Below are 27,935 nucleotides of genomic sequence, written 5' to 3'. Positions count from 1 at the left end.
TCACGACAACGTCGCTTCAAAGTACGAATACTTGTTATAATACGGTGACGTTGTGCCAATAGACAAAGAATTTCCTTACTACTAAAGCCAATTCCAAAGTATAACTTGATTAGAGAATTCATGTCATCCATTTTAACCAGTAGGAACATTCCATTCTGACTTTAATCTCAGAAATTCTGACTTTAAACTCAGATAATAAAAAATAAAAAAAACATGTGCTGGTGGCCCTAATACTCTTCCGTACCCGGTATTTGAAACAACATTCATCTATTACTAGTAGGCCTATAGACGCAAAGAAGCAAAGAGATAAAAAACAATAAAAAAACAAGATGGTGAAATCCTCTTTATTAGGAAAGTAACATCTGAACCACAGTGAAGACATATACAGGCAGATCCTATTCTGTACAGCTTCTTCTTCTTCCAAAAAAAAAAAAAAAAGAATGAACAATTAAGTAATTCAATTTCACCAAATCCATACAATCCAGGCTGGGCTTAAACAGAAACAGGAAGGGATGTATAGGGGGGAGCAACATATTAAAAAGGGAGAGGCGGGGGGGGGGGACTGGAAGTTACAAATCAAAGCGGCATGTGGTTGCCCTGCACGCTGATCTTCACGGCGTGGCCGGTCTTCGTCAGGCGCTTGATGTCCGCGAAGCGCCGCATCTGTTTGTCGACCCGTGACACGCCCTTCTTCAACGGACCCTGAGAGAGAGAGAGGGGGGGGGGGGGGAGAATCTGAGATTAGGGAGGGGAGGAGAAGTGCTTCTTCACAAATATATCACCTCTAACATGTTAACATTTGTAAACCAGGGTAGTTACAGTAGACTCGTTTGGCTAAGAAAAGCAGCACTTTTCAAAAAACAAAAAAAAAGACACCACATACAGTATAAAAACATACAATATAACAACATAAAACAACAAACAAGCAACAGAAACAGTGAGCAGACACAGGCTATAAAAAGAGAACCTCAGCACATTTGCATGTTTGATTCAAAGTCTCTGTAACACACACAATGTATATTACATTTACACAAACAACAAGTTAGCATGGAGGTCAGTACAAGGGCTCAGGCAACGACAGACATGCTGGTGGTATTATGTCTTATGGACCAGGATGTTCGTGGTTCAAAGCTCTACAGCTGAGTGGAGCGTCTTCATCTAGTACAAAGCTACTTGTTTGAGTTTGAGTGGCCGGTTAGTTGAGGAGAGCAGCTAGGCGAAGCTGTCATGTGATCTCCTCTCCACACTGCACACGTTTCACCCAGGGACATGCAGGTGGCACTTACTGCCCCCTAGTGGAGAGGCAAGGTGCTACAGGGTCATGTGACTCCCGTCCACGCTGATCTTCACCGCCCCCTGGTGGCGGCCCTTTTTCCTCTGGTCTGCGAAGCGGATCTTGTGCTTGTCCAGGCGACTCAGACCTTTCTTAAAGCCCTTCTACAGGAACCAATCACATCTCAGACCTTTCTTAAAGCCCTTCTCAGCTCCTAAAATGGCCATCTCCTGACAGAGGTGACTATATAGACATGAACATCATCTAACACAGCACCACAGACCAAAGCTCATCACTGGGATATACCAGAACCCAGGGGCTGTCGGGTCGGAGACAAAGGTGTCTACTCTTAACAAGTCGTGAGCTTAGAATGATAAGGTTCTATCTCCGTTTAGAATTATATGGTTCTATCTCTGTTTAGAATGATAAGGTTCTATCTCCGTTTAGAATGATACGGTTCTATCTCCGTCTAGAATGATAAGGTTCTATCTCCGTCTAGAATGATAAGGATCTATCTCCGTTTAGAATGATAAGGTTCTATCTCTGTCTAGAATGATAAGGTTCTATCTCCGTCTAGAATGATAAGGTTCTATCTCCGTCTAGGGTAGTTCAGAGATATCGAGCGTCAAAGTTTTTACATTCCATTATGTTTTGTGAGATGGAACTTTCGTATTTGATTAATTACTAACTAAAACATTTCAACATTTAAAAAAATAACACCACACAGGCATTAATAAACACCTAATGGATCAGATTATGTAAAAAAACAGATAGAACCTTATAATTCTAACGTCACGAAGTAAAAAAACAGGAAACTACGACTTCGCCTCCGTATCTGGACTCACCCTGGCTGACTCCACCTCTATGTTCCATTTGGGCCGCACTACGTAGTCCTTGTTGGAGGGCATGGGTACCCTGGCCCGGGCACAGAACCCTGGGTCACCAGGACGGAGCGCTCTGTGGAGGGCAGAGACAGATACACCCGTAAACAGCAGCTCACAGTAGAATATATCGCTATGAGCATAATGCATTACTAACGATCCTGTCAGCAAAGTCTCTTCGTCTTTAACTGTCGTTGAAACTTTTTTGCGCCCACCAACATTCCCTTTCCTGTTCCCGTACATCCCAGATATTCATTCATCCCACCAGGGGGGAATGACCACAAGGATCTAAATAACATACAATATATACTGTATATATATATATATATATATATATATATATATATATGTATAACATACAACAGGGAATATAGACTTAGAAGCTAATATTGTCATAATACGAAATTAAAGCAATCAATATCATAGGTCAATAATTCAAAATGAATATTAGAAAATGAACATAAATAACATGGAGGACTGAATGTCTCCTACACCTCTGGTACTCACTTCTCCTCTCCTGTCAGCACCTTCTCCAGGTCTCTACGAGGAGTCTGTCCCCCTGAGCTGGGGGGAGGAGGGAGGAGGGGGAGGGAGGAGGGAGAGGTTGGGGGTGAGAGAGAACGAGAGAGAGATTTGATTCCTTGTCTGACGTGTGTCACAATCAGTGTCACGATATATCCACACACACACACACACACACACACACACACACACACACACACACACACACACAGACACTTTCCTCTTTGCAAGAGTACAGAGGAATACATTCAAGGGCCTAAGATAACCGTGTGGCTCGGAGTAGCTCACAATCCAAACTGAAAGAAAATAATGCCACATACAATTACATCAATGGGAGGGAGAGACGGATTCATTTGTTTTAATTCAACACAAAACACATGCTTGCTTACAGTCGAAATTCTCATGCTGAGAGAGGTGACATTTGGAGAAGTTATGAAATACACAATGCCAGTCAGTTACAGGACACGTGCGGCTGCGCAGCGTAGGTAGCGTCTGAACGTCTGTGCATGCAAGTATCAGGCAACTGACAACTGGCAGGAAGCGAGAAAAAGGGAAATGCTTTCACAAGGAGGTAGGCTGTTGTGGGTGGGGGGGGTCTTAAATCCAAGACCTTTCTAATGCCATCTTCCCCTGACAACCCTTAACCCTTGACCCCACTCTAATACTGCCTAACCGCCACGCCAGTCAAATACTACAGTTTCAATGTTAGTGCTTTTAAAAAGAAAAATGTACATGGGAAGCTTAAATATTTCACGTAGACGTGCACGTTATGGTTGCCTTGTACTAGCGTTTCCGCATGCACGTTTTGCTTAAAAGACTGTTGTAACAGGGTATATACAGGAATATTGAGGTTAATTTCAATACCTTTCTAAGACTTTTTAAAGACCTTGTCAATATTTTTCCAGACCTTCACCGCCACTTCGAGCTGTAACCGTTTACATCAGTGACACCTTTAACTTAACAGTTTTAGTTTGCAATAGACTAGACCACTATCATACAACACAATTTCCGGTTCATCTTTGTTTTTTAATAAAAACTAATAAATTCACGAACTTTTACTAAACGTTTTTAGGACTCAAACTCTTTGGACAGAGTCTAATTCAGAAAAATACCTACAAAATTCAAGACCTCATAAAATCGTGAAAATACTTTTTAATACTTATTAAGGGTCTTGATTTTCCCCAAATTGATTTATCAACTTTTAATACTTTTCAAGACACCGTGGATACCCTGTGTAAATACACAGGGGAGGGGATGAGTCACAGTCATCGGGCCACCCTGCTATCTGAAGAGAAGATCTTCTTTTTATTTGATATAAACACCAAAAGGTGTCGCTACACTAGTGTTTGTTTACCTCACTGACAGGGACAGTTACAGCAAACACTAACCTAGCATGAAGGACCGCCCTCAAGTCTCCAACTTAAATAAAATCGAGTCTGTCAAGCAAGACTCAAATCTGAGTTGCCTCCCCAGTAAACAAAGAGTCCAAAAGACGTCCTCAGGGAAGCCGGGATGTGGGTTCAGGTGACGTCTTTCTAGGACGTCCAGATATGGACTACAGAATCGTCTTCTGTAGTCCATAGGACGTCCTAAAGACGTCACCTGGACGTCCTAGAAAGACGTCATCTGAACCCCCATCCCGGCTTCCCTGAGGACGTCTTTTGGACTCTTGTGTTTACTGGGTCTAAAGAATGCAGAATCCCTGAGCAAAAGCATTTACTAAGGGTGAGAACCTGGCAGGCTCAAATCTCATTGGTCCATTTTGCTCAAGTGACTCAGGTCAGGAAGCAGATGTGGCAGAGTGCAACCATGATGCAATCACACTGAACCTGCTGAGTGAGAAGACGTCCGGCTCCTCGGACCTCTCCACCTTCTGAGGCTGACTTTAGACCGGGGGGAGAGGAGGGGGTCGAGTGGACAGATGTCATGGAGAGAGGAGGGGGTCGAGTGGACAGATGTCATGGAGAGAGAGGTTTGGTAGAAGAGGAGGAGGAGCACATTTACACAGTAAAAGAAGAAGCAGGAGTCTTGAGAGAAATGAATATTGGATGAATGTGAAATTAGGAAGAACAAATAGAAGAACAAGTCTGGCAAGAAGGAGGAGGAAAATTAAAAAAGTGGGATAAGCAAAACACCCGTCGTGTTGATAAGTGTGACACACAAATAGGAACAGCGTTGGGTGTTGGGAGGGTACCTGAGACGTCTGCGCTGAGGCATCTGCTGGTCCAGGTCTCTCTGCTGCCTCTCTTCTCTGGTCATGCCCTTGTAGTTGGACGTCAAGCCGAAGATGGGCCGAGACCACTCATCTACAGAGACGGCAGAACATCTTGTTTTTATGCCCCCATACGCTCATGTCTGCTCATTCTCTGCTTTTAAGCTTTTCTGTGTTAATGTTAATACTGTTTTCTAATGTTTGTTGGCCTGTTTCGTAAGTGCTTATCGCTGTTGTTGTATTTGGTGGCTGTGTCTCAGTGGTTATTGTTGTACCGTATTTATGTTTGCTTGACTGTGTCTCAGTGTGTATCGTTGTATTGGTTTGTTTACTGGCTGTCTTAGTGTCCATGTTGTATCGCTGTGTTGATTGGTCGTGTCCCAGCGCTTATTGTTTGTATTATTCTCTTTCCTGACTGTGTATCAGTGCTTACTGCTGTATTGTTGTGTTTGCTTGGCTGTGTCCCAGTGCGTTTTGTTGTATTGTATTGTCTTGTGTTGCCTGTCTGCTTTTTGTGCTTACTGTTGTATTCCATTCTTGATGTCCGTTAGTGCTTTTGTTGTATTGTTTGTGTTACATGCATGTGTTTAATGCTTATTGTTGTTTTGTGGCATCTCAATTGTCGAGTTAATTGTGGTTTTAAGTGCTTTGTTTTTAACATGTTTTATCTTTCAGCCCTCCTCCCCTTTCCCCTTATGAGGCAGGCCGGCATTGTAAATAAGAATTTTGTTCTTAATTGTCTCGCCTGGTAAAATAAAGGTAAAATAATAAGCCTGGTACACACAAAGATGTTTTTATCTGAGAGACCCCACACATGAAGATAATCATGAATTAAACAGTTTTGGTCGTATTGTGTGTGGTGTGCTCCGATATTCCCAACACAGCACACAACATACATAAAGATCTGTCCTACGACAGTCTAGAGCAGGGGTCCCCAAACTTTTTTCTGTGAGGGCCACATCATTTTTCCTTTCTGTGATGGGGGGCCTGGGTCGGTCTCTAACATAAAATAATATGGAACGGAGTGGAACGGTGTGAAATGGAGGCGGTTGCGCAAAGCAATTGCGAGCAGGAGAGCACTGGTGGATGCAAACAAAGTCTAAACAGTTGAATTTGGATGGAATTTATACCTATAGTGATATGTCAATGAAATATAATCAGTTTTACAGTCTGATACATGAGGGAGGACCCTCATCATACACGGGGGAACCCATGAAGCAGGGCTGTCTGGGGGTCCTTAAACGAGCATCAAACACTTAATTTCTTGCATTCTGGTGAATTTAGATGCACCAATTTGTGCCCTTTCTGCATCAATTTATGGTGGAAATGTCATTATTTATGTAAAGGAAAACACAATATTCAGGCACCAGATGACCATTCAAAATGTAATGTAATATAATGCAATATAAGGCTCTCAGGCATTCTGTACTTTCAAATATGTATTCTCCTTGAGCAGTCAACAATCAACTATAAATCAACACGAAAGCTAACTTATTTGCGAAACAGCGCCCCCGCCATCACGTCAACACAATGCCGCAATTGCAGTTAGAAATTACAGAAATCCACAGAGTGCAGCGCTTGTAGAAAATACGACCATCAGAGTTTTGTCGAGAGCTGGAGGCGGCTAGAAATATGACGGAGGCGGCCGCCTCATAATTCTCAATGCAGGAAAAACCCTGCTTGACACAGATCATGAACATATCGGTAAAATGTGTTTTCTCCTGCAGCTGGGCATCTACATTATCTAATCCCCCATTGTTTCAAATCATCTGGTGCCTACTTGCGGACAGACTCACCGCGGGACACACCTCCTCCGCGATCACATTCATACATTTATTGACAAACTTCTTTGCATTTAACAATAATAATCACTTGTGCACTGTTGGTTAAAAACCCTGCATTCTGAATCAACTTTTCTCTTTACCAAACGTTTGGCCATTTTTCATCTCTCTGAATGTTCGTTCTAGCTCGCGTGCACCTGCTACAGATCCGTGCTCGTTCACTATGGAACGTTACGTTGAATGTACCGCATTCTGTGGGCGGGTGAAACTAACTAATAATGTTATTAATGAAAATAGTTTATAACTAAGGGAAATTTTAATTTGAAAGCCAACCTTTAATATCAAATACAGATATGATATGATTAAAACATATATTTAAAGTCTAATTTTCAAAATATGTTTCTGGCATTGTTGAGAGTGTGTGGGGGCGACGTTGTTCAAAGGGCCGGTCCAAGTGTGGGGGTGGGCCGTGTTCGGCCCGCGGGCTGTAGTTTGGGGACCCCTGGTCTAGAGTCACGTCCCCCCCAAGCCAGAGATCTCAGGTGATCAGGGTAATAGTACCCCTGACTGGCCTGTAGGAGGCAGCCATGTGCGACAGGTGGCGAAAGTGGCGAAGAACGAAAAGAAGAAGACGCGTCAGTCAGCACGCTTCTTGATTGGCTACATTCCATTCCACGTCACAATCGGAACTCGGGAGTCTCCCCCCCCACACAAGAGGACTTTTGGTCGTAAATATCGAACGCGTTTAATATTTACGATCGTCGGCCCCGACCATTTTCAGAGCAGATTGTCGGGGGGAAATTGACTCTTTAACACACCTCACACCACAGGATAATCTTGAATCACACTTTATACTGAATCAGATCCAAAAAGATGAGCCGTTGATCATAAAATGGCAAAGGTAAGGAACCAGGAAAGAACTAAGCATAATAGGAAAAGAACCGGTATACAAATATTAGAAAACTAGTAGGTTCACACACCAAAAAAAGTGTTAACCAATAATGTCATTTTCAAGCTGCAGCATAGCTCGGCCCTATGAATTCAGTTGTTGATATCCCTTTAATGATTGGCTCAAATGCGCGGGTCGGGTAACACCACTTAAATACCCGGCACTAGATAGCAAAACTGTGTACGCTGTTTGTATGAACAGGCAACTTACTGATGAGTTTGAGGGCGACGTCCTTGTTGGGGCGTGACTCTTTGGGGTGTTTATACAGGAACATCACTGCTCTGCCAATCCCACTGTGCTTGAGTGTCTCCTGACTTACACTGGGAAGCTAGGAGGGGGGGGGAACAGGTCTGATATTAGAAAAGCAACATATAGCAGTCATGAGACCCCTCAAGACCACCAGGACCAAGCTCCGGACCTGGGGTGATGGGGCCTTTTCAGCCGCAGCCCCGTCCCTCTGGAACGCCCTCCCCAACCACATCAGACAGGCCAACACCCTCCCAACATTTAAACAGGCCCTCAAAACCCACCTCTTCAAACTCGCCTTCACCAGTTAACCCTCTCCTCCCCCTCCCCTTCAGAAAAGCTCCATACAGCAGTCAGGAGTCCCTGTTTAGCCCCTCCATGGCCTCCCACCCCACATGGCCTCCCACCCCCCATAGCCTCCCTCCCCCCATGGCTTCCCACCCCCCATGGCCTCCCACCCCCCATAGCCTCCACCCCCCATGGCCTCCCACCCCCCATGGCCTCCACCCCCCCATGGCCTCCCACCCCCCCATAGCCTCCACCCCCCATGGCCTCCCTCCCCCCATAGCCTCCCACCCCCCATGGCCTCCCACCCCCCATGGCCTCCCACCCCCCATGGCCTCCCACCCCCCATGGCCTCCACCCCCCCATAGCCTCCACCCCCCATGGCCTCCCTCCCCCCATGGCCTCCCACCCCCCATGGCTTCCCGCCCCCCATGGCCTCCATCCCCCATGGCCTCCCGCCCTCCATGGCCTGCCACCCCCCCATGGCCTCCCGCCCCCCCATGGCCTCCCGCCCTCCATGGCTTCCCACCCCCCATGGCCTCCACCCCCCATGGCCTCCCTCCCCCCATGGCCTCCCACCCCCCATGGCTTCCCGCCCCCCATGGCCTCCATCCCCCATGGCCTCCCGCCCTCCATGGCCTCCCGCCCCCCCATGACCTCCCGCCCCCCCTCACCTCCTGTAAGATCCTAAGCAGCTCCTCTCTGATCTTCAGGGCGGGGAGACTCTTGTCTGGCAGAGGGCCGATCCACTCCTTAATGGCCGACATCACACCGCTGTCGATGAACGTCTCCTTGAGGTCCTGTCTGAGACACAGAGACCAGACCACATCAGACCACATACAGAGACCACATACAGACAAGACATCAGACCACATACAGAGACCAGACAACATCAGACCACATGCTGGACATGGAAACGTGGCGATACTCAGAGGCCATCAGTTAGGCTTAGGAAGGGCCACCAGGTCAGAAACATCACACCACTTGAACAGTTTCTTCCCCAAAGCCACAGCCCTCCTCAATAACTCCTGATCATCGCACCTGAAGCACTTTACATGTTCTTGCACTAAGTTGTACAGTATATGTATTCATTCATATTGGTACTGTATATTTTGTCTTGAGTATTGTTTTGTTGTCGTCTTGCTGTTGTATGTACTGTAGCTTGTTCAGCATGGTAGAATACCAAGTCATGTTCCTAGTGCACTGCACATGGCGAATAAAGTTGAATTGAATAGGCTAGGTGCACGATCTCCACTACTTCCTGAAAGGCACCTTGCATGAACATATCCTGTCTCACTCTATTGGTTTAATTGATTAATCAGCTGTGTGCACTGTTAGTGATGCTCCGATCTGATCGGCGCCGATCGGTATCGGCCGATATGGCCTTGATCGGTTTTGATCGGAGTTCTCAAAACGGCCGATCAAACATGACCGATCAGTTTACAAAATGGCGTCGCCAGTCTGGAAATATTACACAGTGTCGGAAAGAGACAACAAATATGCCGTTTGTAATGTCTGCTCAAAAGAAATACCTCGGGGAGGAACGCACGCAAGGTCTTTCAATACCACGAATATCATACGGCATTTGCTGCGTTCGTCGATTCGCTCAGAGAGCGCCGAAGCGCACACTGGGCTCGACGTCATAAAGGGACCGAGTGCTTTGATTGGACGAGAGGCGTTCCACGAGTGCTGGTCAGAGTTCCAGCGCGACTTCACGAGCGTAGTGTAGGTAGTGTTCACCGACGTCATGTGACCCCGCGAGCAGGAAGTCACTTGGCCCATAGCAACAACAACTATTAGCGCGTGAGTTTTAGGTCTTCCTCTGTGCACCTTGCACAAGTGTAGATAGCGAGCGACTTTTCAGCAGCAGGACATATTTTAGATGATAAGAGGAACAGGCTGAGTGCCAAAAACGCTGAGATGCTTGTATTTCTCAAGGCTAATCTGCCAGTGATGCTGCTTAATCAGAAGTAAGGTTTGAGTCTGAAATCTCCTTAGGTGCAATGTTTTGTTTTTTTGTTTTATTGATTATTGCTGACTTGCTATCTTATCTCCTCCTAAATATGACTTGAAACTGACTGACTTGAAACAGTATTTTATATTTGGCTATAGCCTGTTTATGTTGCAGTTTAGTTTGGGTATGTTTATTGTTCCTCAGGAAAGCTACAGTATAAGCTCCAAGTTCTCTAAGAGCCCCTAGTTCCTCTCATTCGAGTGGAATGTTGCACATTTGATGTGACAGTGTACATTTTATTTATTATGATTTTTATTTTCACATTTTATTTGTTTTTCCTGAAGTAAGCTACAGGTGGTTGTGAATTCAATAAAACAGATGGTCGTCAATTCATGATACTTTCTCATCTCCTAATTTCATTTAAATACTTAATATACAATGTCAATGGTGTTAAGAATAATTTAAAACATAAATAATGCTACACAATAAATAGAATGCTTCAATTGCCATTTTCGACGCTGTGATCGGTGATCGGTGATATCGGATCGGCAGATCACTGATTCCAGTGATCGGTGATCGGTGATCGGCACCAAAAACCCTGATCGGAGCATCTCTATGCACTGTGTGTTCCAACAGTTTACCGCACAGATGATTAATCAATTAAACCAATAGAGTGAGACAGGATATGTTCATGCAAGGTGCCTTTCAGGAAGTAGTGGAGATCGTGCACCTAGCCTATTGAAAAAAAAAGCCAGCAGTTATATAAGAATAAAGGATAAAGATGGAGCTGTTTACTTTTTCAGGTGCATGACGACCGCAGGGAGGAGGGTCAGCTTTTTGAGGGCTGGTTTCTTCTGGGCGTTAAGTGTTCTGTCCTCCTGTAAAGCAGACAGAGTTAATATAATAATCATCATCATCATCATCATCATCATCATCATCATCATCATAATACTACATTGGACTTATATAGCGGCGCTTTTCTAGACACTCAGACGCTTTACAAACTGAAAAGACAAGAGTAGTAATAATAAAAATAAATAAAAGACGGTATGGGGGCCTAATTAAGGTAGTGCTGGGGACACATGGGAAGGGGAGGGGGAGAGGGGGGGGTTAACTGGTGAAGACAAGCTTGAAGAGGTGGGGTTTTGAGGGCCTGTTTAAATTTAAATGTTGGCAGGGTGTTGGCCTGTCTGATGTGGTTGGGGAGGAGGGCGTTCCAGAGGGACGGGGGGGGGGCTGCGGCTGAGATGGCCCTATCACCCCCAGGTCCGGAGCTTTGGTGGTCCTGGTGGTCTATGGCACATGTGACTAACCAGGGTATATACAGGAATCTTGAGGTTAATTTGAAGGTGACAGTTGGATCTAAGTGACAGTTGGATCTAAGTGACAGTTGGATCTAAGTGACAGTTGGATCTAAGTGACAGTTGACACTAGAACAGCCGTGTCTATGTTACCTACTCAGGGTATATACAGGAATCTGGAGGTTAATTTCAATACCTTTCTAAGACTTTTTAAAGACCTTGTCAATATGTTTCCAGACCTCACCGCCACTTCGAGCTGTAACCGTTTACATCAGTGACACCTTCAACTTAACAGTTTTAGTTTGCAATAGACTAGACCACTATCATACAACACAATTTCCGGTTCATCTTTGTTTTTTAATAAAAACTAATAAATTCACGAACTTTTACTAAACGTTTTTAGGACTCAAACTCTTTGGACAGAGTCTAATTCAGAAAAATACCTACAAAATTCAAGACCTCATAAAATCGTGATAAGACTTTTTAATACTTATTAAGGGTCTTGATTTCCCCAAAATTGATTTATCAACTTTTAATACTTTTCAAGACACCGCGGATACCCTGAGAGGGGCGGGGGGGGGACTGTGGCTGAGATGGCCCTATCGCCCCCAGGTCCGGAGCTTTGGTGGTCCTGGTGGTCTATGGCACATGTGACTAACCTCCGCCGCCTCTGTCATCTTGGTGATCATAGCGCTGACCACGTCGTCGGCATCGCTGATGAACGTCCCTCCGTCCCGGTTCCTCCGCCTCTTCCCACTCTGGGCCTTCTTACGCGCCAGCATCACGTCAAAGTCCGACATGAAACTGGTACTGAGGGAGACAGAGGGAGGGAGAGAGAGAGAGGGAGGGAGAGAGGGAGAGAGAGAGGGAGGGAGGGAGGGAGGGAGAGAGAGGGAGGGAGGGAGGGAGAGAGAGGGAGAGGGAGGGAGGGAAAGAGAGAGAGAGGGAGAGAGGGAGGGAGAGAGAGAGAGAGGGAGAGAGGGAGAGGGAGGGAGGGAGGGAGAGAGAGAGAGAGGGAGGGAGGGAGAGAGAGAGAGAGGGAGAGAGGGAGAGAGAGAGAGAGAGAGAGGGAGAGAGAGGGAGGGAGAGAGAGAGAGAAAAAATAACTTAATAATAATAATAAATTTTAAAAAACGAAGAAGAAGATATTGGGAGACTTAAGAGATCACTCACTCTTTGCCGCTCCTGTCCCTGTCCACACCATCGTCAGACTCGGAGTCATCGTCCACTGCTTCCTTGGCTGAGGCCTGAGATTGATTCTTGTCCCCTTCCAGATCCTCCTGGTTGAAACCCTGTTGGAACAGAACAATGACACTGTCAGTGTCAGCCACTCCAGTAGGGAGAGGAATCAGAGAGAGCAAGAGGAGAATTAAAATATAATTATACAACAGTTAGTTCCGACCAAGTAATTTGATTGGACAAGAGGCATTCCATGAGTGCTGATATACAGTACAACAGCACTGGGACTTTTAACTATATGTATCACTCCGCCGCACAGGTGTTCTACTAAATGACCGTTAATTAGACTACATGTTTGTGTTCAGGTTACTAGGCAACCGTCCATTTGAAGTTCAGTTGCGGAACAATTTTTTGTTTATTTTTAAAGGCCTGCGGCCTCGTACCTATAACCGAATCGAAGCCGTGCTGATATTCAGTATAACACACTCCCTCTTGTGTGATATCGCTTAATTAATACAACGGATAGATCTGGTCCATTGTCTCTATTGGTCAGTTTGGTCCATTGTCTCTATTGGTGACTTTGCGTTCCGGCCGTGCCGATATCCACGACATACGCTCGGCTAAATGGAATGTTGACACGTCTTTTCATATTACTCCGCGTTTGTATACATCACCGTTCTCGAAGTTACATTATTACCGTTGCTTAACAACCGACAAACAACCGTTCAGCGGATGAAAACACTTACAATAAAACATACAGTACAGGCCAAAGGTTTGGACACACCTTCTTTTTTTTGTAATCAATTATTTATTGCAAAACAGTACACATGAAAAACTCACATTATTACACCAAACAAAATAAGTGTCTGTCCTGATTTTCTTTTTCTTCCCTTATCTTAACCCCCCCCCCCCCCCCCACACTATAAACACATGAGTACCCCCCCCCCATGGCGATAACATCCCTTCCACCCCCCCCCCCATAGTTCTTCATTACACTATATTTGGTAAATCATACAATCATAATAATACAACAATTACAGGTTAACTTCACATACAACACAGCCTACAAACACAGTCACTCCATCAACTCTTTTATCTTATGTATTGCAGAGGTCCATGTTTGAATTGTCCTTTCTTTAGCTCCATGTACTATGGCTATAGATTGTTCCATGTATAGTATGTCCAGGAAAGACAGCAGCCATTGTTTACGCGTAAGAGTATGTGGAGGGTTCCACCGTAATGCTAACATCTGTTTGGCTGCGGTAAGACCAGCGAATAAAACACGAAACATGGAAGCTGACAGATCCAATGAAGAAGTATCATTCAAGATCAATAATCTCGGACAACAAGGTATATGGATCCCCAATACAATAGAAGTTACGGAATTCAGAGTTAATTGCTTTGGGGTCGGAGATGGTATCATGAGAATCACTAGGCTTGATAGTTGATATGGTTGAGAATTTTTCGGCGTGTTTCAGTCTAAGGGCTAAGAGGTGGCTAGGTCTGGGGCCGTTAAAATAATAATTTCGTCTAGTCTTATGGATTAAGAATTCAGCTCGTCGTCTAAGAGAGTTAAGTCCTAATTTGGTAATACGGATATTCCGGTCCCTAGTTTCAGAGAAAGATATCTGCTGCTGTTTTTCCAGTGTTGCAAGATCGGATTCCATCTCATCAATTCTGCCCAACCGAATCTTGTTAAGGTGGGATGAAAAAGATATTGAAACGTTCCTGATACACCCTTTCAACGCATACCAAAAGATACGGGGGTCATCAACACTACCAACATTCTCAGATACAAACTCAGCAAGTTCGCTCCTAAAATAAGTACAATAATCAATATTTTTCAGAAGGGTTGTATTGAAGCGCCAGCGTGATGCTTTAGTTGGTGTATTAGCTAAAGTCAATGTGACCATAATGACACAGTGATCAGAAAGTGGACATGGAAACATTAATGCATCATGTAATTCAGAAATGGATGGAGAAATGAAAATGTAATCTATACGAGAGTATGTTTTATGTCTGTTGGAAAAGAAGCTGTATTGTTTAACCGAGGGGTTAATAACTCTGAATGTGTCCAGGAGGTTAAAGTCTGATATAAAACGTGACAGAAAGGCCGATGCTGAATTTTGGGAGTGAGAATGCTGGTCCTGAGGATGTGAGCGATCTAAGGCGATCTAACCCCATCCAGGGTCGCATTCATGTCCCCACCCATGATCAAAGCATAGTCCTGTAACTCTGACATCATCACTGACAGTTGTTGGAAAAACTCTTTGTCAAAAGGGTTGGGGGCATAAACAGACAAGAATGCCAGTTTTCGCCCAGCAATAATGGTTTTGATCAGTGAGACCCGCCCATCAGCACTGCCAGACTTCTTCAGGACATTTATAGATAGGGAGCGTTTTGTTACAATAAGAGAACCACGGGATTTGGAATTATATGAAGCCGACGCTGCTATACAGTAGTGTCTGTTAGCAAAACGACGTACATCAGCTGCTTTAAGATGTGACTCCTGTACAAATGCTATATCAACCTTCTTCCTATAGAGGTAATCTAGACATGCCGCACGTTTGATCGGGCCATTTAAACCATTCACATTCCAGCTGGCTATTTGAAGAGTTGTCATACTAGATGAGAGTTGGGCTGTGTAGAAAGAGGGGCAACAGTAGGAATTACCCACTCCCTAGAAATGAACAACAGGAGTAGACCTGTGGGTCTGGTAAACAAAGACAGTACATTGTAATGAACATCAATATAGTGAGAACAAGAAGAACTATAACACCCCCCACCCATATCGCCAAAATACCCAGAAATGCCACCAAATAACGTGCGACAAGAAAAATAAAAAATAAAATAAACAAACATATTCCCCATATCCCCAAAAAACATTAGACACCTGACGCTGAGAACGGGGGCTATAAACACAGTCACCTAGCCCGTTCCCTTAACCAAAACAGTTGCCTACATAGGCAGTATTGGGTAACTATCCCATAAAAAGAAAAAACTATATTATTCTGATGCATAATTTTCTATCTTCTTCTTCTTTCGTGTAACGTCAGAGGTCCAACTCGGTGTCGCGTAGCCATGCCCGCATTGAGATTGAGATTGTTTATTTGAGGTAAGCCCCATCTCTGGTTCTAGGTCGAAGAGGCTGGCTTCTGAGGGTGGTCTATATAAGGGGCAGATGGTGATTATGTGGTCGGCGGTCTGCTCTGGGTCACCGCACTCGCATGCCATAATTTTCTATGATAGGCTTAATAATTGCTGTATTTTCGGTCCTTTAAATCACCATCAAGTAGGCTATATTGGCCTAATGGTAATGTTAACTCAGCAACCTAATCAGGGATTTGAAACATAAGCAATTTTAACACTACCCTTTCGTATGACCTGACATGTGGCAGTTAGTGAAATAAAATAAAATAAAAAAGGATAACTAGCCTAATTAAATAGAAATTAACAAGCGCTCAGTGGTTTAACACCAACCATCCAACCTGTACTGAGTCCTGCGTGTGCGAGAACGATCACCAAATTGCGTTCAGTCCCCAGCCTCCGATGGCTTCTGTGCGTTGAGGAAGTCCTCTGCTTCGGCATGCGAGTCGAAGACACGCTGATGGGAACCGTGGATCACTTTAAGCCTGGCCGGATAAAGGAGGAAAGATTGGAGCCCTCGCCTCTTCGCGATGTCCATGGCAGTAGAGAAGAGTCGGCGCCGAGCGATGGTGTGTTGGCTGTAGTCAGCGGAGAAGCGGATGCTCCTCTTGCCGAGGTTGAGAGGTGTCAGCCGGGCAGCTTTGAGGATCCTGGCGCGGTCTGTGTATCGTAACATCTTGCAAATGAGGGTCCGTGAGCCATTGGCATTGGCGTTACGGGGAAGGGGGAGACGATGTGCCTTCATGACTTCCAACGTATCTCCGCTCAAGTTGGGGAACCATTTGGGAAGATAGGAGGAGATGTATTGGACCGCGTTGGAACCCTCGTTTCCCTCAGGTATTCCCATAATGCATATGTTGTCACGTCGGCAGCGGTCCTCTAAATCAGCTAGCTTAGCTTCGAGGTTAGCCTTGTTATCAACTGTAGTTTCCTCAGCTTTCTCCATCTTTTTGCGAAGTTCAGTGCATTCACCGCGGAGTTTCTGCACGTCTTTTGTACAGTTAGCTAGGTGGGTCTTGATTGCATCAAGTATGCCGTTCATACCAGAGAATTGGTTTTCAATGAAAAGACGTTGGTCCTCCATAGCCTTACGCATGTTCGCTAGCTCGTTTGTTGTTTGGTACCTGTACTGTAGCAATGACAATAAAGACCATTCATTCATTCATTCATTGTCTCCACTTCGTCTTGAGAAGATTCTGGGTCAGGAGAGGACGGCTTGGACTTTCTTGTGTGCGGTATTTTGAGCTATGAGTTGTTAAATAACATTTACTGTATCAGAATTATTAAATAAAAGTTGACTATGAGTAGTTTCAAAAGAAATAAGGGAAATAGGGCAGGAGCGAGCGCGCTACGCAGCCATCTCTTCTGCAGGTCACGTGACTCCTCTCCTGACACACCTTCTCATTCAATGTGTTTCCTTTATTTTCATGACTATTTACATTGTAGATTCTCACTGAAGGCATCAAAACTATGAATGAACACATGTGGAATGATGTACTTAACAAAAAAGTGTGAAATAACTCTAAATATGTCTTATATTTTAGATTCCTCAAAGTAGCCACCCTTTGCTTTTTTGTTGTAAATAAAATATATTTGTTGTTGTTGTTGTTAATAAAATATATAATAATAATATTATATATATATATATAATAACATATTATTATTAACACATATTATATTAAATATTATTATTATATATTTTATTAACAACAAAAAAGCAAAGGGTGGCTACTTTGAGGAATCTAAAATATAAGACATATTTAGAGTTATTTCACATTTTATTGTTAAATACATAATTCCTATGTGTTCATTCATAGTTTTGATGCCTTCAGTGAGAATCTACAATGTACCAAATAGTCATGAAAATAAAGGAAACGCATTGAATGAGAAGGTGTGTCCAAACTTTTGGCCTGTACTGTAGTTCCGTTAAAATACATTAATTACAAGTTTTCCATGTCTTTATTCTGTGAAATATTGATAGATAAATGTGGTAACCGTTGTATAAAAGCGCTATGGAACGAGAAGCCGTGGTATATCGTGGATATCGGCACAGCGAGGGGGTGTAACGGCACTCCGCTTCGTGTCTAGGGTTGGGTACCGAAAATCGGTACCGGTTACTTTACATTCGGTATGTACGCGTACCGAATCGCAAAGGAGATTTCGGTGCCTCATTTCGGTACTTTTCTATCTCGCGACGTCACATCGCCTGTTAAATTTCCACTCAGTGAAAGCAGCGAGTACGGAAGGATAACGAGAAGGTTGCTAATAGCAACTTCCGCTAGCGGGTTGGCGTAACGCGACGCTCGACTTATGGGTGCGTTCCGTAAACTCGTTCTGGAATTCTGATCACCACTCGTGGAATGCCTTCTGTCCAATCAAATGACTTGCTCCCCTTATGACGTCGGGCCCAGTGTGCGCTGCAACGCTCTCAGAGCGAGTTTACGAACGCAAGCCTTTGATTGGACAGTGCACTCCAGGATTCGGCGCGTCTGTTGATGACGTTGTGCGGATGTGTGGCTGCGTCTCTGCGAGGAGGACAACATGATCGGGGATCTCTTGATATTCGGGTACTGTCCTTATCCTACTACTGTGTCTGAAAAATCAATCGTCATGTATCATGGACCAGAGAGGGGGAGGGGAGTAGTAGCTGAGCGGCAACAGAGTTTGGATTTTGACCAGGTGGAGGGCTCCAGTTTATCAGAGTTATATTTCCTCTTGGTTCTGGGGGCTATGCAGGCCTCTTCACTAGATCCCTTTTCTAAGAATATTCTGATGTCCTTGAGGGGCTGCCGAACAAGTGTGTACTCGTATTCGACATCAGTACCAACGATAGGCACCCCCAGCTTAATGGAGTCCCCAAGGCTCAGGAGTTTTATTTTCATTTATTTTAATTTGAGTGTATAATTAACTAATATATATTGTGCCTCAGCAATAAAAAAGTGAAAAGCTGTTTAATGTTGTCGACCGTGTTATTATTATATACAGTATATATATATATATATATATGTCATTTAAAAAAATCAAAAGTACCGAATTTGGTACCGTTTTGGTACCGGTACCGTTTTTAAAGTATCGGTTAGGTACCGGTACCGGATAAAACCCAAACGGTACCCAACCCTATTCGTGTCGCGCCTAACCACCCCGCTAGCTGTGCCGGCCACGGCTTCTCGTTCCATAACGCTTAAACACGCCACACTCACCGTAAACTCTTCCTCCTCCTCGTCCCCAGATTCACCGAAGATGTCGGCAATCATTTTCCTACGCAAGAGAGACGTAATAATTACCTGACCTTTTACAGATCAACAAAAGCATCTTTAAATACACAACAATACCTAAAAGAAATTCTAAGACAAATAAGCCAAGAGAGGAAAGGCAGTGGGACGCAGCTTACTGTTCCTCGTCGCCTGATTCGCTATCGCTGCCGAAAAGTGTTTTCTCGTCCTTCTTCTCTCCGTCGTCTTTCTGCTTGTCCTCCTCGTCCTCGCTGTCTGATCCCAGCTCCCTCAGCTTGGCGGCCATGCTCTTGTCCGGGGCCTCAGAGCCGCCGTGGTCAGAGTCAGAGTTCTCGTCGTCTGACACGGCACGACTCCTCTTCACGGCTGAGGAAGAGGACAGCATTGTCATCCTTTAGTATCACAGCATGACAGGGTTCCCACACCTTCTGAAACATCAGGTTCAAGCACCTTTCAAGGACTTTCAAGACTCAATTGCCTCAAATTCAAGGACCCAACACGGCATCGTTTGAGACAGAACTAGTTGATGAGCTAAGTAAAACATTTATATATATATATATATATATATATATAGAGAGAGAGAGAGAGGGGGGGGGGGGGGGGGGGGAATTCAAGCACTTTCAATGACCCATGTCTATTTTTCAAAAACTTTTAACACCTTGATTTGTTTTTCTCAAATTCACAAACTTTCAAGGATCTCAAGGACCCGTGGGAAAGCCTGGCATCATCATCTCAGAGAGCATCACCATGGCTGGCTTACGACAGTGCCGCCATCTTACCTGGTTTGTCTGCGTTCACCTCCTCGTCTTCACTGTCTGAGAGGACGGCTTTCTTCCTCTTCACTAAAAATCAAAGGAGAAATGTTTATTATCCGAATGTGAAAGTGACTTGACCACAACAGTTAGGGCTGGGTATCGCCACTGATTTCCCAAAACGATTCGATTCCGATTCACAGCTCGATTCACAGCCCGATTCGATTCGATTCACGATTCGATTCGATTCGATTCGATTCCGATTCGATCTAGTTACAATATACATTTTTTGCTTGAATATGAAAGAGATTCTCTGAACTAATGCTATAAATGGTTCAAGGAACCCTATAACATGTAGCATTGTTAAACATATCAATGAATTGACTCCAAAGCAGTTACATGAATGTACTTTTTATTTACATATGACTTTGCTTTTGTCCAGCTCATCTCTATCGTCACATTTTTTAAATCCAAAATGCACCCAGACATCTGACTTTAAGCCTGGTGGTGACTTGAGTGTCCCTGCCATCGCCATGTTTTTAGATTTTAGTGTTGAGACCTCACGTTGCGTGAGATATGATAAATTCTTGTAGCGCGAGATCTGGCCACGAGATCTCGTTGCGGGTTGAAGCTGCAAGCAAAAAAAAAAAAAAAAAAACGATCTCGGGATTTATGAATCGATAATCGCTAATTTTAATGAAGATCGATTCAGAATCGGGAAATCGATTTTTTGAACCCAGCCCTAACAACAGTGAAAAAGAAATGGATGGATATAACTTCAGAGTACCACCAAAGTCACTACAGACTTCAGATAACGATGGACCTATCGCTAACCTTTGAAAGCTCAGACAAACAAACAACGCTCGCTCAAATTCTTCACTGACAGTGACTGACTGACCGACCGTGACTGAATGACATTCAATGACTTACAATGGCGGGAGTTCAAAAAGTAAGTAATAGATTATTATTATTTTTTTTTTTTAAGATGACAAGAATATTTAGTCTAGAAGCTTTTCACCATCAGATATCAGCGAGTTGTTTGTCAGAGTTTTCTGCCTGTAGTGACTTTTGCTGTGATATGATTGGACAATTTCTATTTTGGGGGGGGGGCGTGGCTTAGCGATAGGTCTATTCCATCCCCTTCCACGCCTCTATAAGTAGTGTTGTTCCGATACCGATACTAGTATTGGCATGGCCACCGATACGCACAAAAATGCTGGTATCGGCGAGTACTAACAAATATATAACACCCGATACCAAACTTTCACTATCGCGGAAAAACATACACGCAACTGTGGTTGTCGAGGAGAGGAGCGGTGGAGCAGCGAGGCTTACCTCAGGTAACCTGCTGTCCCTTCCAGCTGCTCAGAGCCCAAGCTAAGCTATGCTACCGGGGCAACGTTCGGAAAGTCCCCCTGAGAGCGCCGGAGCGCACACTGGGCTCCGACGTCATAAACGGACCGAGGAATCCGATTGGACAAGAGGCGTTCTACGAGTGCCGATCAGTTTCCCAGAGCGACTTTTACCAACGCAGCCCTCAGACATATAGACTACGCCACTCCGCTTAAAGCGATACAACCCACAGCCAAGATAGGACACATTTTACAGGAAAAACATATCGACCTTAATCGATATTTATTTCGGTTGCACAGTCTAGCACCGCCACCGGCGTGCTGGAGAGAGTTAAAATAATAATAATAATGTCCGCGCGGCCGCTTCTCCGAGTCCCGCCCAGCTGTTCCCCTTTCGGGATAGTTCTCGGCTCCGTCTCCGCGCCACACCCCCTTTCGGGATCTGCCGTTGTGGCTCTCCGTGTCTCTGTCTCTGTCTCTGTCTCTCTCTGTCTGTCTGTCTGTCTGTCTGAAGTTTTCTCTATGTTTGTTTGAATTGTTTACATATGCAGAACACAGAACACACATGCATTAGTGGTGCAGGAAGGCCTACTGTCACAGCGGAGTGTGTGCGACGCGCTGGCCAATGGGAGAAAGATCATCGGCCACTTCAAGCATTCCCCACTGGCCACTTCACGTCTGCAAACTGTACAGACTGAACTTGGAATGCCTAAAAACATATATATATATTTTTTTTTTTTCAAACGCCGTGGTATCGGATCGGTACTCGGTATCGGCAAGTACTGCACGGTCAGGTATCGGTATCGGTATCGGGATCAAAAAATGGTATCGGAACAACACTATCTATAAGGTAGATGGTACCTGGCTTATCCTCCTCATCCTCGCTGTCCTCCAGTAAACGTTGCGTGCGGTTCTTTTCCTCCTCTGGCTCCTGGTCGCTGCCTGCAGCCTTCACCCCTCGCGCCTCCTCCTCCTCGTTCTCGCTGTCTGAGTGCATCACCGCCTTCCACTTGGAGCTTTGGCCGTCCTCCTTCTCCTGCTCCTCCTCACGTTTCTCCGTTTCCTCTTCGCCGTCAGACTCCACCTGTGTCTTGTGTCTGGGGGGGGGTGGCGGCGCTGCTTCTGTGTCAGAGTCACTGTCGTCTGCTATCGACTTCCGGCGTTTCCCGGACGCAGGCCGTCGGTTCTCCTCGTTCTCGGAGTCGCTACCGGCCGTTTGTTTGGGGCCTCCTCCTCCTCCCTCCTCCGTGTCTGAGGTGCTCCCTCCCCTGCGCTTGGCCGGTGACTCCTCCTCCTGGTGGCTGTCTGCAGGCCTGAGGGCCTCTGGCTCTGAGTCAGATGTGTTGTGTGCGGGGGGGGCAGCGGCCTCCTCCGCCTCAGACTCGCTGTCCGCCGCCCCTCTCTTGTCGTCCTCTTTCTCTGAGCCGCTGGCTACGCCGTTGGTCTCCGTGTTGGGAGCTGCTGCGGCGGCTCCCTCCGCCTCACTGCCCTCGTCCTGTGGGATTTTATACAACAGTTAGTTCCGACCAAGTCATTTGATTGGACAAGAGGCATTCCATGAGCGCTGATATACAGTATAACAGCACTGGGACTTTTTAACTATTATGTATCACTCCGAAATGACCGTTAATATCAAAGTTAGCTAGCCTGCAGATGTTTGTGTTCAGGTTACTAGGCAACAACAGTCCAGTTGTGGAACTATTTTTTGTTGACGGAGCCAAAATAAATGATTAAATAAACAAACAAATCGTAATCTGTCGTCACTTATTACTGTTAACGACCGAATCACAGCCGTGCTGATATTCAGTATAACACACTCCCTCTCGTGTGATATTGCTTAATTATTACATCGTCACAAAATTAAATGTCGTTTTGGATGCTGCCGCAGTGCCGCATGCTCCTGGAACAACAAACTCCCTGAAGAAACCAAACAGGCACCAAACCCTTCAAGTATTTAAATCTAAAGCTAAAAACCTTCATGTTTTGCAGCAGTTGTGATTAAACACAAACACTTCTATCAAAGTATTTTTTTGCCATTAACTATTGTCTTATTAAAATGTCTTATCTATTTACTTCTTATATTTGCTTTTATTCATTGTCATTTTTATTTTTCTTACTATGCTCCTCTTGCTGTATTTTTAATAATGTATGTATACCACTTTGAATTGCCCCTGTTGTATGAAATGTGCTGGACAAATAAACTTGCCTTGGATCAACTCTCCTTCTTAATTTTAAGATCCAAGAAACATAACCTAGTTTACATTGACTATCAGGTAACATAACTAGGGATGTCCCGATATATCTTAGATATTAGGGATGTCCCGATCCGATATTGATATCGCCGCGATATTGGTCCTGAATGCTGGATCGCAGATCGCACCAGAAAAAAAATAGGCAGCGATCTGGGGCTCGCGATCACTGACTACTACAACAGTAGTAGTCAGTGGTCACGGGCATGAGAGTTGGCTAGTAGCTACCTGTGTGTAATGAGTCTGACAATGTCATGATGCTAGCTGGTGAAATCATAAACCATTTGCTTACGTAATTTTTCGGTTGTTTACATAGTCTGAAACTACAGATGGTAAGCTTTCAAATGATGCGTCATACATTGAAATCTGAAAAAAAAATCAAGACGACACGAGTATTTGAATGTTTGTTTGTATCAATGTTTTGCTCAAGAATGGTGACTGCTAAAAACGAAAGTATGTTTACAAGCCAGGTGTCACTTACCGGGTAGCCTCTGGCAACAGTGAATCCAACCCACAGATTATAAGTATTTAGTGATCGTTAAACTGTTATATTTATATCGAGTGGTACTTCAAGTTGCCTGTTATGAAAAAAACGAAAACCAGATATTGTTTTACATACACCCCTTTGATTCTGCGACTGGTTTCTGGTCTCACCAGCAGCGTCACTAGGCTACACTTTTAAAAAGGGTCCTATAATTGATTCGCCATTTGTAAGAGAAGATTCTACAATGCTGAATGCTGCCGTTTAAATTGTTTTAACTTTAAACCAGTTGGTCACTGAGTACTGCAGAGTACTGTTTTTGTTGCTTGAATAAAGGCTGGCAGTCTTTAATAGCCAACTGTTGTTGTGGACTATATGTGTGGTGGCCTGGGAAAACCCTTCACATGGTGGCATTTTGACATTTTCATTTTTTAATATTTCCATAAATTAGAAGTTCTCAGCTATTCATAACTGGTTGAATGACTGAATAGGGCTGCCACAAACGATTATTTTCATAGTCGACTAGTCACCGATTATTTTAACGATTAGTCGACTAATCGGATCATAAATTACAGCTTATCGCACAATTACTCAATCGCTCTTATTTAGCTATCATCTTCTAAATCAGCTTCTAAATTTAGCTTGAAGTTGTTAGTTGTTGTTGTAGGCATGTGCTAACTAAAAATAAAGACAATTAAAATGATTGTTCACTCAAAAATAGATATTTTAATGAACTTTGCAGATTTATTTCTGGCATCACTTGCATGTAATGTAATGTAAAGAGTAGTAGAGAGTGCAAACTGCTGAGTAAAATGAGGTAGGCTAGGCACTAGGCAACCAAAAGAATACAAAAACAAAAATAAATACTTGTACAGAGTACAAAAGTTTTGCTTTCCATAGTAGAACGCGCCTTCTTAGCACTGTAACGTTAAGACAACATTTTTAGCTATTTGATAAGTATCGCTTTGATGACAACGTTACTACGGATGCTCCGATCTGGATTTTTGGGGCCGATACCGATCACCGATTTTTTTCCTCAAGATCAACCGATACCGATTTTAAAAAAAATACATAACTGTAGGCCTACTGACTGGATAGCCTACATATTTTTTGCTTTTTAGACAAAAGTTTTGATCCATTAGGCACCAAGCAAACGCAGACCCATTTTTATGGCATAGTAAAGGTCTGGCCTATCACCCAGTTAGGGCCTGAAGCCCAAGTCAGTCGATATGGCTGTATAAAAGACATCATAAACGTGGCCTTCATGGTTTACATACTGTTACGTCCTCCTATGTTTTCTGTTCAGTTATCTGTCTTCCCCAGGGGAAAAAAAGAAAAAAAAAGAAAAGGGTTTTGCGATCGGCCATTTTTGCAGATCACCGATCGAGTCATTTGGAGTGAAATCGGCCGATTTAAATCGGTGGCCGATAAATCGGAGCATCCCTAAACGTTACAGCACATAACGTAAAATAATGTAAGAAGGCTTTTAACGTAACGATATCGTTAGCCAATAACAAGCTAACTAGCTTACCGAGACGAGCCATCGTCTTCCTCGTCATCTGCCACAAGGTGCTTCCTTTTTAGATGCTCGCGCATCATAGACGTGCTGCCATGATAAGCGAGTTCAGCTTTGCAAATTGTATATTTTACATTCTTTTTTTCAACGTTGTGGTTGAAATGCTCCCACACTTTAGAGGTACGAGGACGGGAAGACATTTCTCTCTGTTTGTTTTTCCGGGGATGTCACATGTGCCCCGGATGACCGACACTGCGCATGTACATCAAAGACACTGGGAGACGCTAGCCAGTGGCAGCTTCAGGGAAGAAAAACGAATGCTTATCGCTTATAAGGCATTGGCATTGTAAATAGGAATTTTGTTCTTAATTGTCTCGCCTGGTAAAATAAAGGTAAAAAAATAAAATAAAAAATCAGCTCCAAAAAAACATGCGATGACGTCGATTACCAAATATGTCGCGACGATTTTGGTAATCGACGTCGTCGCGACTAGTCGACTAATCGTGGCAGCCCTAGACTGAGATAGCCCTTTATTTTAAAAAGTTATGAGCATTTTAATGTATCATGTCAAAAAAAGTGAAAGGTAAGAAATGCTGCCCCCGACCCCTTTCTCCTCCGGGTCGGGGGAGGAGCCTATGCAGATCGGCTGGTCTCGTTTGTCTGCTTGTGATGCGGTGTTAGTCTGCTCGCCTCGTCGGTATAAAACAAGTACTTTCTCTTATGTTTTCTTAAAATGTTTATTCACCATAATGTAGTATGGAGTTCAAAGTACTAGAATACCACATAATATCAAAATCGCGATTTCCGTCTATTTTTGCTCTTTGCCACAAACGAACGCCAGCGACATCCGACGGGTTTTCCCAGGCCACCACACATATACTGGGGAAGTATTTGTTATTATTCAGGAGTAAAACAATAAATACAAATATCGGATTGATATCGGTATCGCAGATACCTGAAGCCCAGGTATCGGTAGTGAAAAAATGGGATCGGGACATCCCTAAACATAACCTACTTTACATGGACTATAAGGTAACATAACCTACTTTACATGGACTATCAGGTAACATAACCTACTTTACATTGACTATTAGGCGATAACAGTAATTGATTCGTTCATCTTGGTTCCCTCACCTCAGAATGATGCTGCTTCTCCGTCCTCTCCATCTCCTCCTCCCCGTCTGACCCGGAAACATGTTCGTCCTGAACTGGGGTGCCACCGCCATCATCTGACCACAGACACAACACAGATATGAGCAGAACCCTAACCCATACATAACACACTGGGCATCAACACCATAACCAACAGACTTTCTATAGAAACTGTACGGAGGTAGATAGATAGCTGCCAAAACCTAAATGTTAAGACCATAAAGAATTCCAGGCGTTAAAAAACATGAAGCGCAAAATGAAGAAAATCATCACTGAATGGAAAAACTAATGTAATTTCTGCACATACATACAACCCCCCATACCATGTACACGTTCAACTCTTCTCCCTTCACGGGTTTATGCATAATTTATTTTTCAGATATAAATACAATTGTAGAGATCTATGATTGGGATGTAAAATAAATAACTGTTTAACAGGAAGTGTAAATGTAGTCATGTCAGTTGGCCTGTGTTGCTGGGTGTTTGGTTTTCAAATGGCTCAGCGTTACAGTGGTCAGTAAGAACAGTGGTAAGTAAGTAAAACTTTATTTCTATAGCACCCTTCTCAGCACGGATGCACAGGGTGATCCTCTCTCTCTCATTTCTCCCTCTCTCTCTGTCTCTCTCTCTCTGTGTCTCTCTCTCTCTCTGTGTGTGTGTCTCTCTCTCTCTCTCTCTCTCTGCCTGCCTGCCTCCCTCTCTCTCTCTCTCTCTCTCTCTCTCTCTCTCTCTCTCTCTCTCTCTCTCTCTCTCTCTCTCTCTCTCTCTCTCTCTCTCTCTCTCTCTCTCTCTCTCTCTCTCTCTCTCTCTCTCTCTCTCATTTCTCTCTCTCTCTGTTATGCTTTACATTAAAAAAAAAGGGATAACATAGTTGTAACGTCACGAGGTTCTTCTTACCAGTCTGGTTCCCAGTGAAGAAGTCGTCGTCGTCTCCGTCCATTTGCCACACCAGAGAACCAATAACTAAATATCAATCAGATCTATGTGTGGCTATGTCATCCACCCAACACCCGGGGTGGAGTTAGATAGTTAGATAGTTAAACCAACACCTGGGGTGTAGTTAGACAGTTAGATAGTTAAACCAACACCTGGGGTGTAGTTAGACAGTTAGATAGTTAAACCAACACCTGGGGGTGTAGTTAGATAGTTAAACCCAGGGTGTAGTAAGACAGTTAAGATAGATAGATCTTAATTAATAGTTAGACTTTCCCTATACGCAGTCTGTTGTTCCGCTGAGCCAAACAACTGGGCCTGAAACACGCTAGCTGTTAGCTACCACCGGAACTACTTGTTCGTATCTAAGCGTTTAAACGTTGACAAGATGACCTGGATAAGTATGTCCAGCTAGTGAGACCAGGTCTATGTATGTATATATTATGTTTATATATCAGATTAAAAGCCGAACCGGACAGAACAACATCGACACGTTCAGACAAAGCAGCAGTCCTGAGATTGTTGATCCAAAATGGT

The 27,935-nt window shown here is 44.1% G+C and overlaps 1 protein-coding gene across 1 annotated transcript; it reads right to left on the bottom strand.

Annotated features, from left to right (window-relative positions):
• Positions 1-472: 472 nt before the first annotated feature.
• Positions 473-27,935, bottom strand: iws1 (interacts with SUPT6H, CTD assembly factor 1). Its single transcript, XM_080547801.1, has 15 exons — positions 27,363-27,935; positions 26,448-26,542; positions 21,929-22,562; positions 19,743-19,805; positions 19,122-19,329; positions 18,931-18,988; positions 12,578-12,696; positions 12,064-12,214; positions 10,899-10,981; positions 8,824-8,953; positions 7,829-7,946; positions 4,871-4,982; positions 2,662-2,718; positions 2,119-2,230; positions 473-702 (listed from the first exon to the last, which is right to left on the bottom strand). The coding sequence occupies exons 1-15, from the start codon at positions 27,403-27,405 to the stop codon at positions 577-579; spliced, it is 2,109 nt and encodes a 702-aa protein (XP_080403927.1). The 5' UTR covers positions 27,406-27,935; the 3' UTR covers positions 473-576.

Source organism: Nansenia antarctica (assembly GCF_963989245.1).
Source record: "Nansenia antarctica genome assembly, chromosome: 17".
Lineage (NCBI taxonomy): Eukaryota > Metazoa > Chordata > Actinopteri > Argentiniformes > Microstomatidae > Nansenia > Nansenia antarctica.
This window is presented reverse-complemented; position numbering and strand designations above follow the sequence as displayed.

Bases quoted from the DNA above. Each gene is read 5' to 3' on its own strand.
- iws1 (XM_080547801.1), bottom strand. From the start codon at position 27,405: ATGGACGGAGACGACGACGACTTCTTCACTGGGAACCAGACTG. The intron at 19,330-19,742 runs GTAAGATGGCGG...CCTCTTCCTCAG, and splicing joins GGTGAACGCAGACAAACCAG to CCGTGAAGAGGAGTCGTGCC. The intron at 12,215-12,577 runs GTGAGTGATCTC...TGTCTCCCTCAG, and splicing joins AGGGACAGGAGCGGCAAAGA to TACCAGTTTCATGTCGGACT.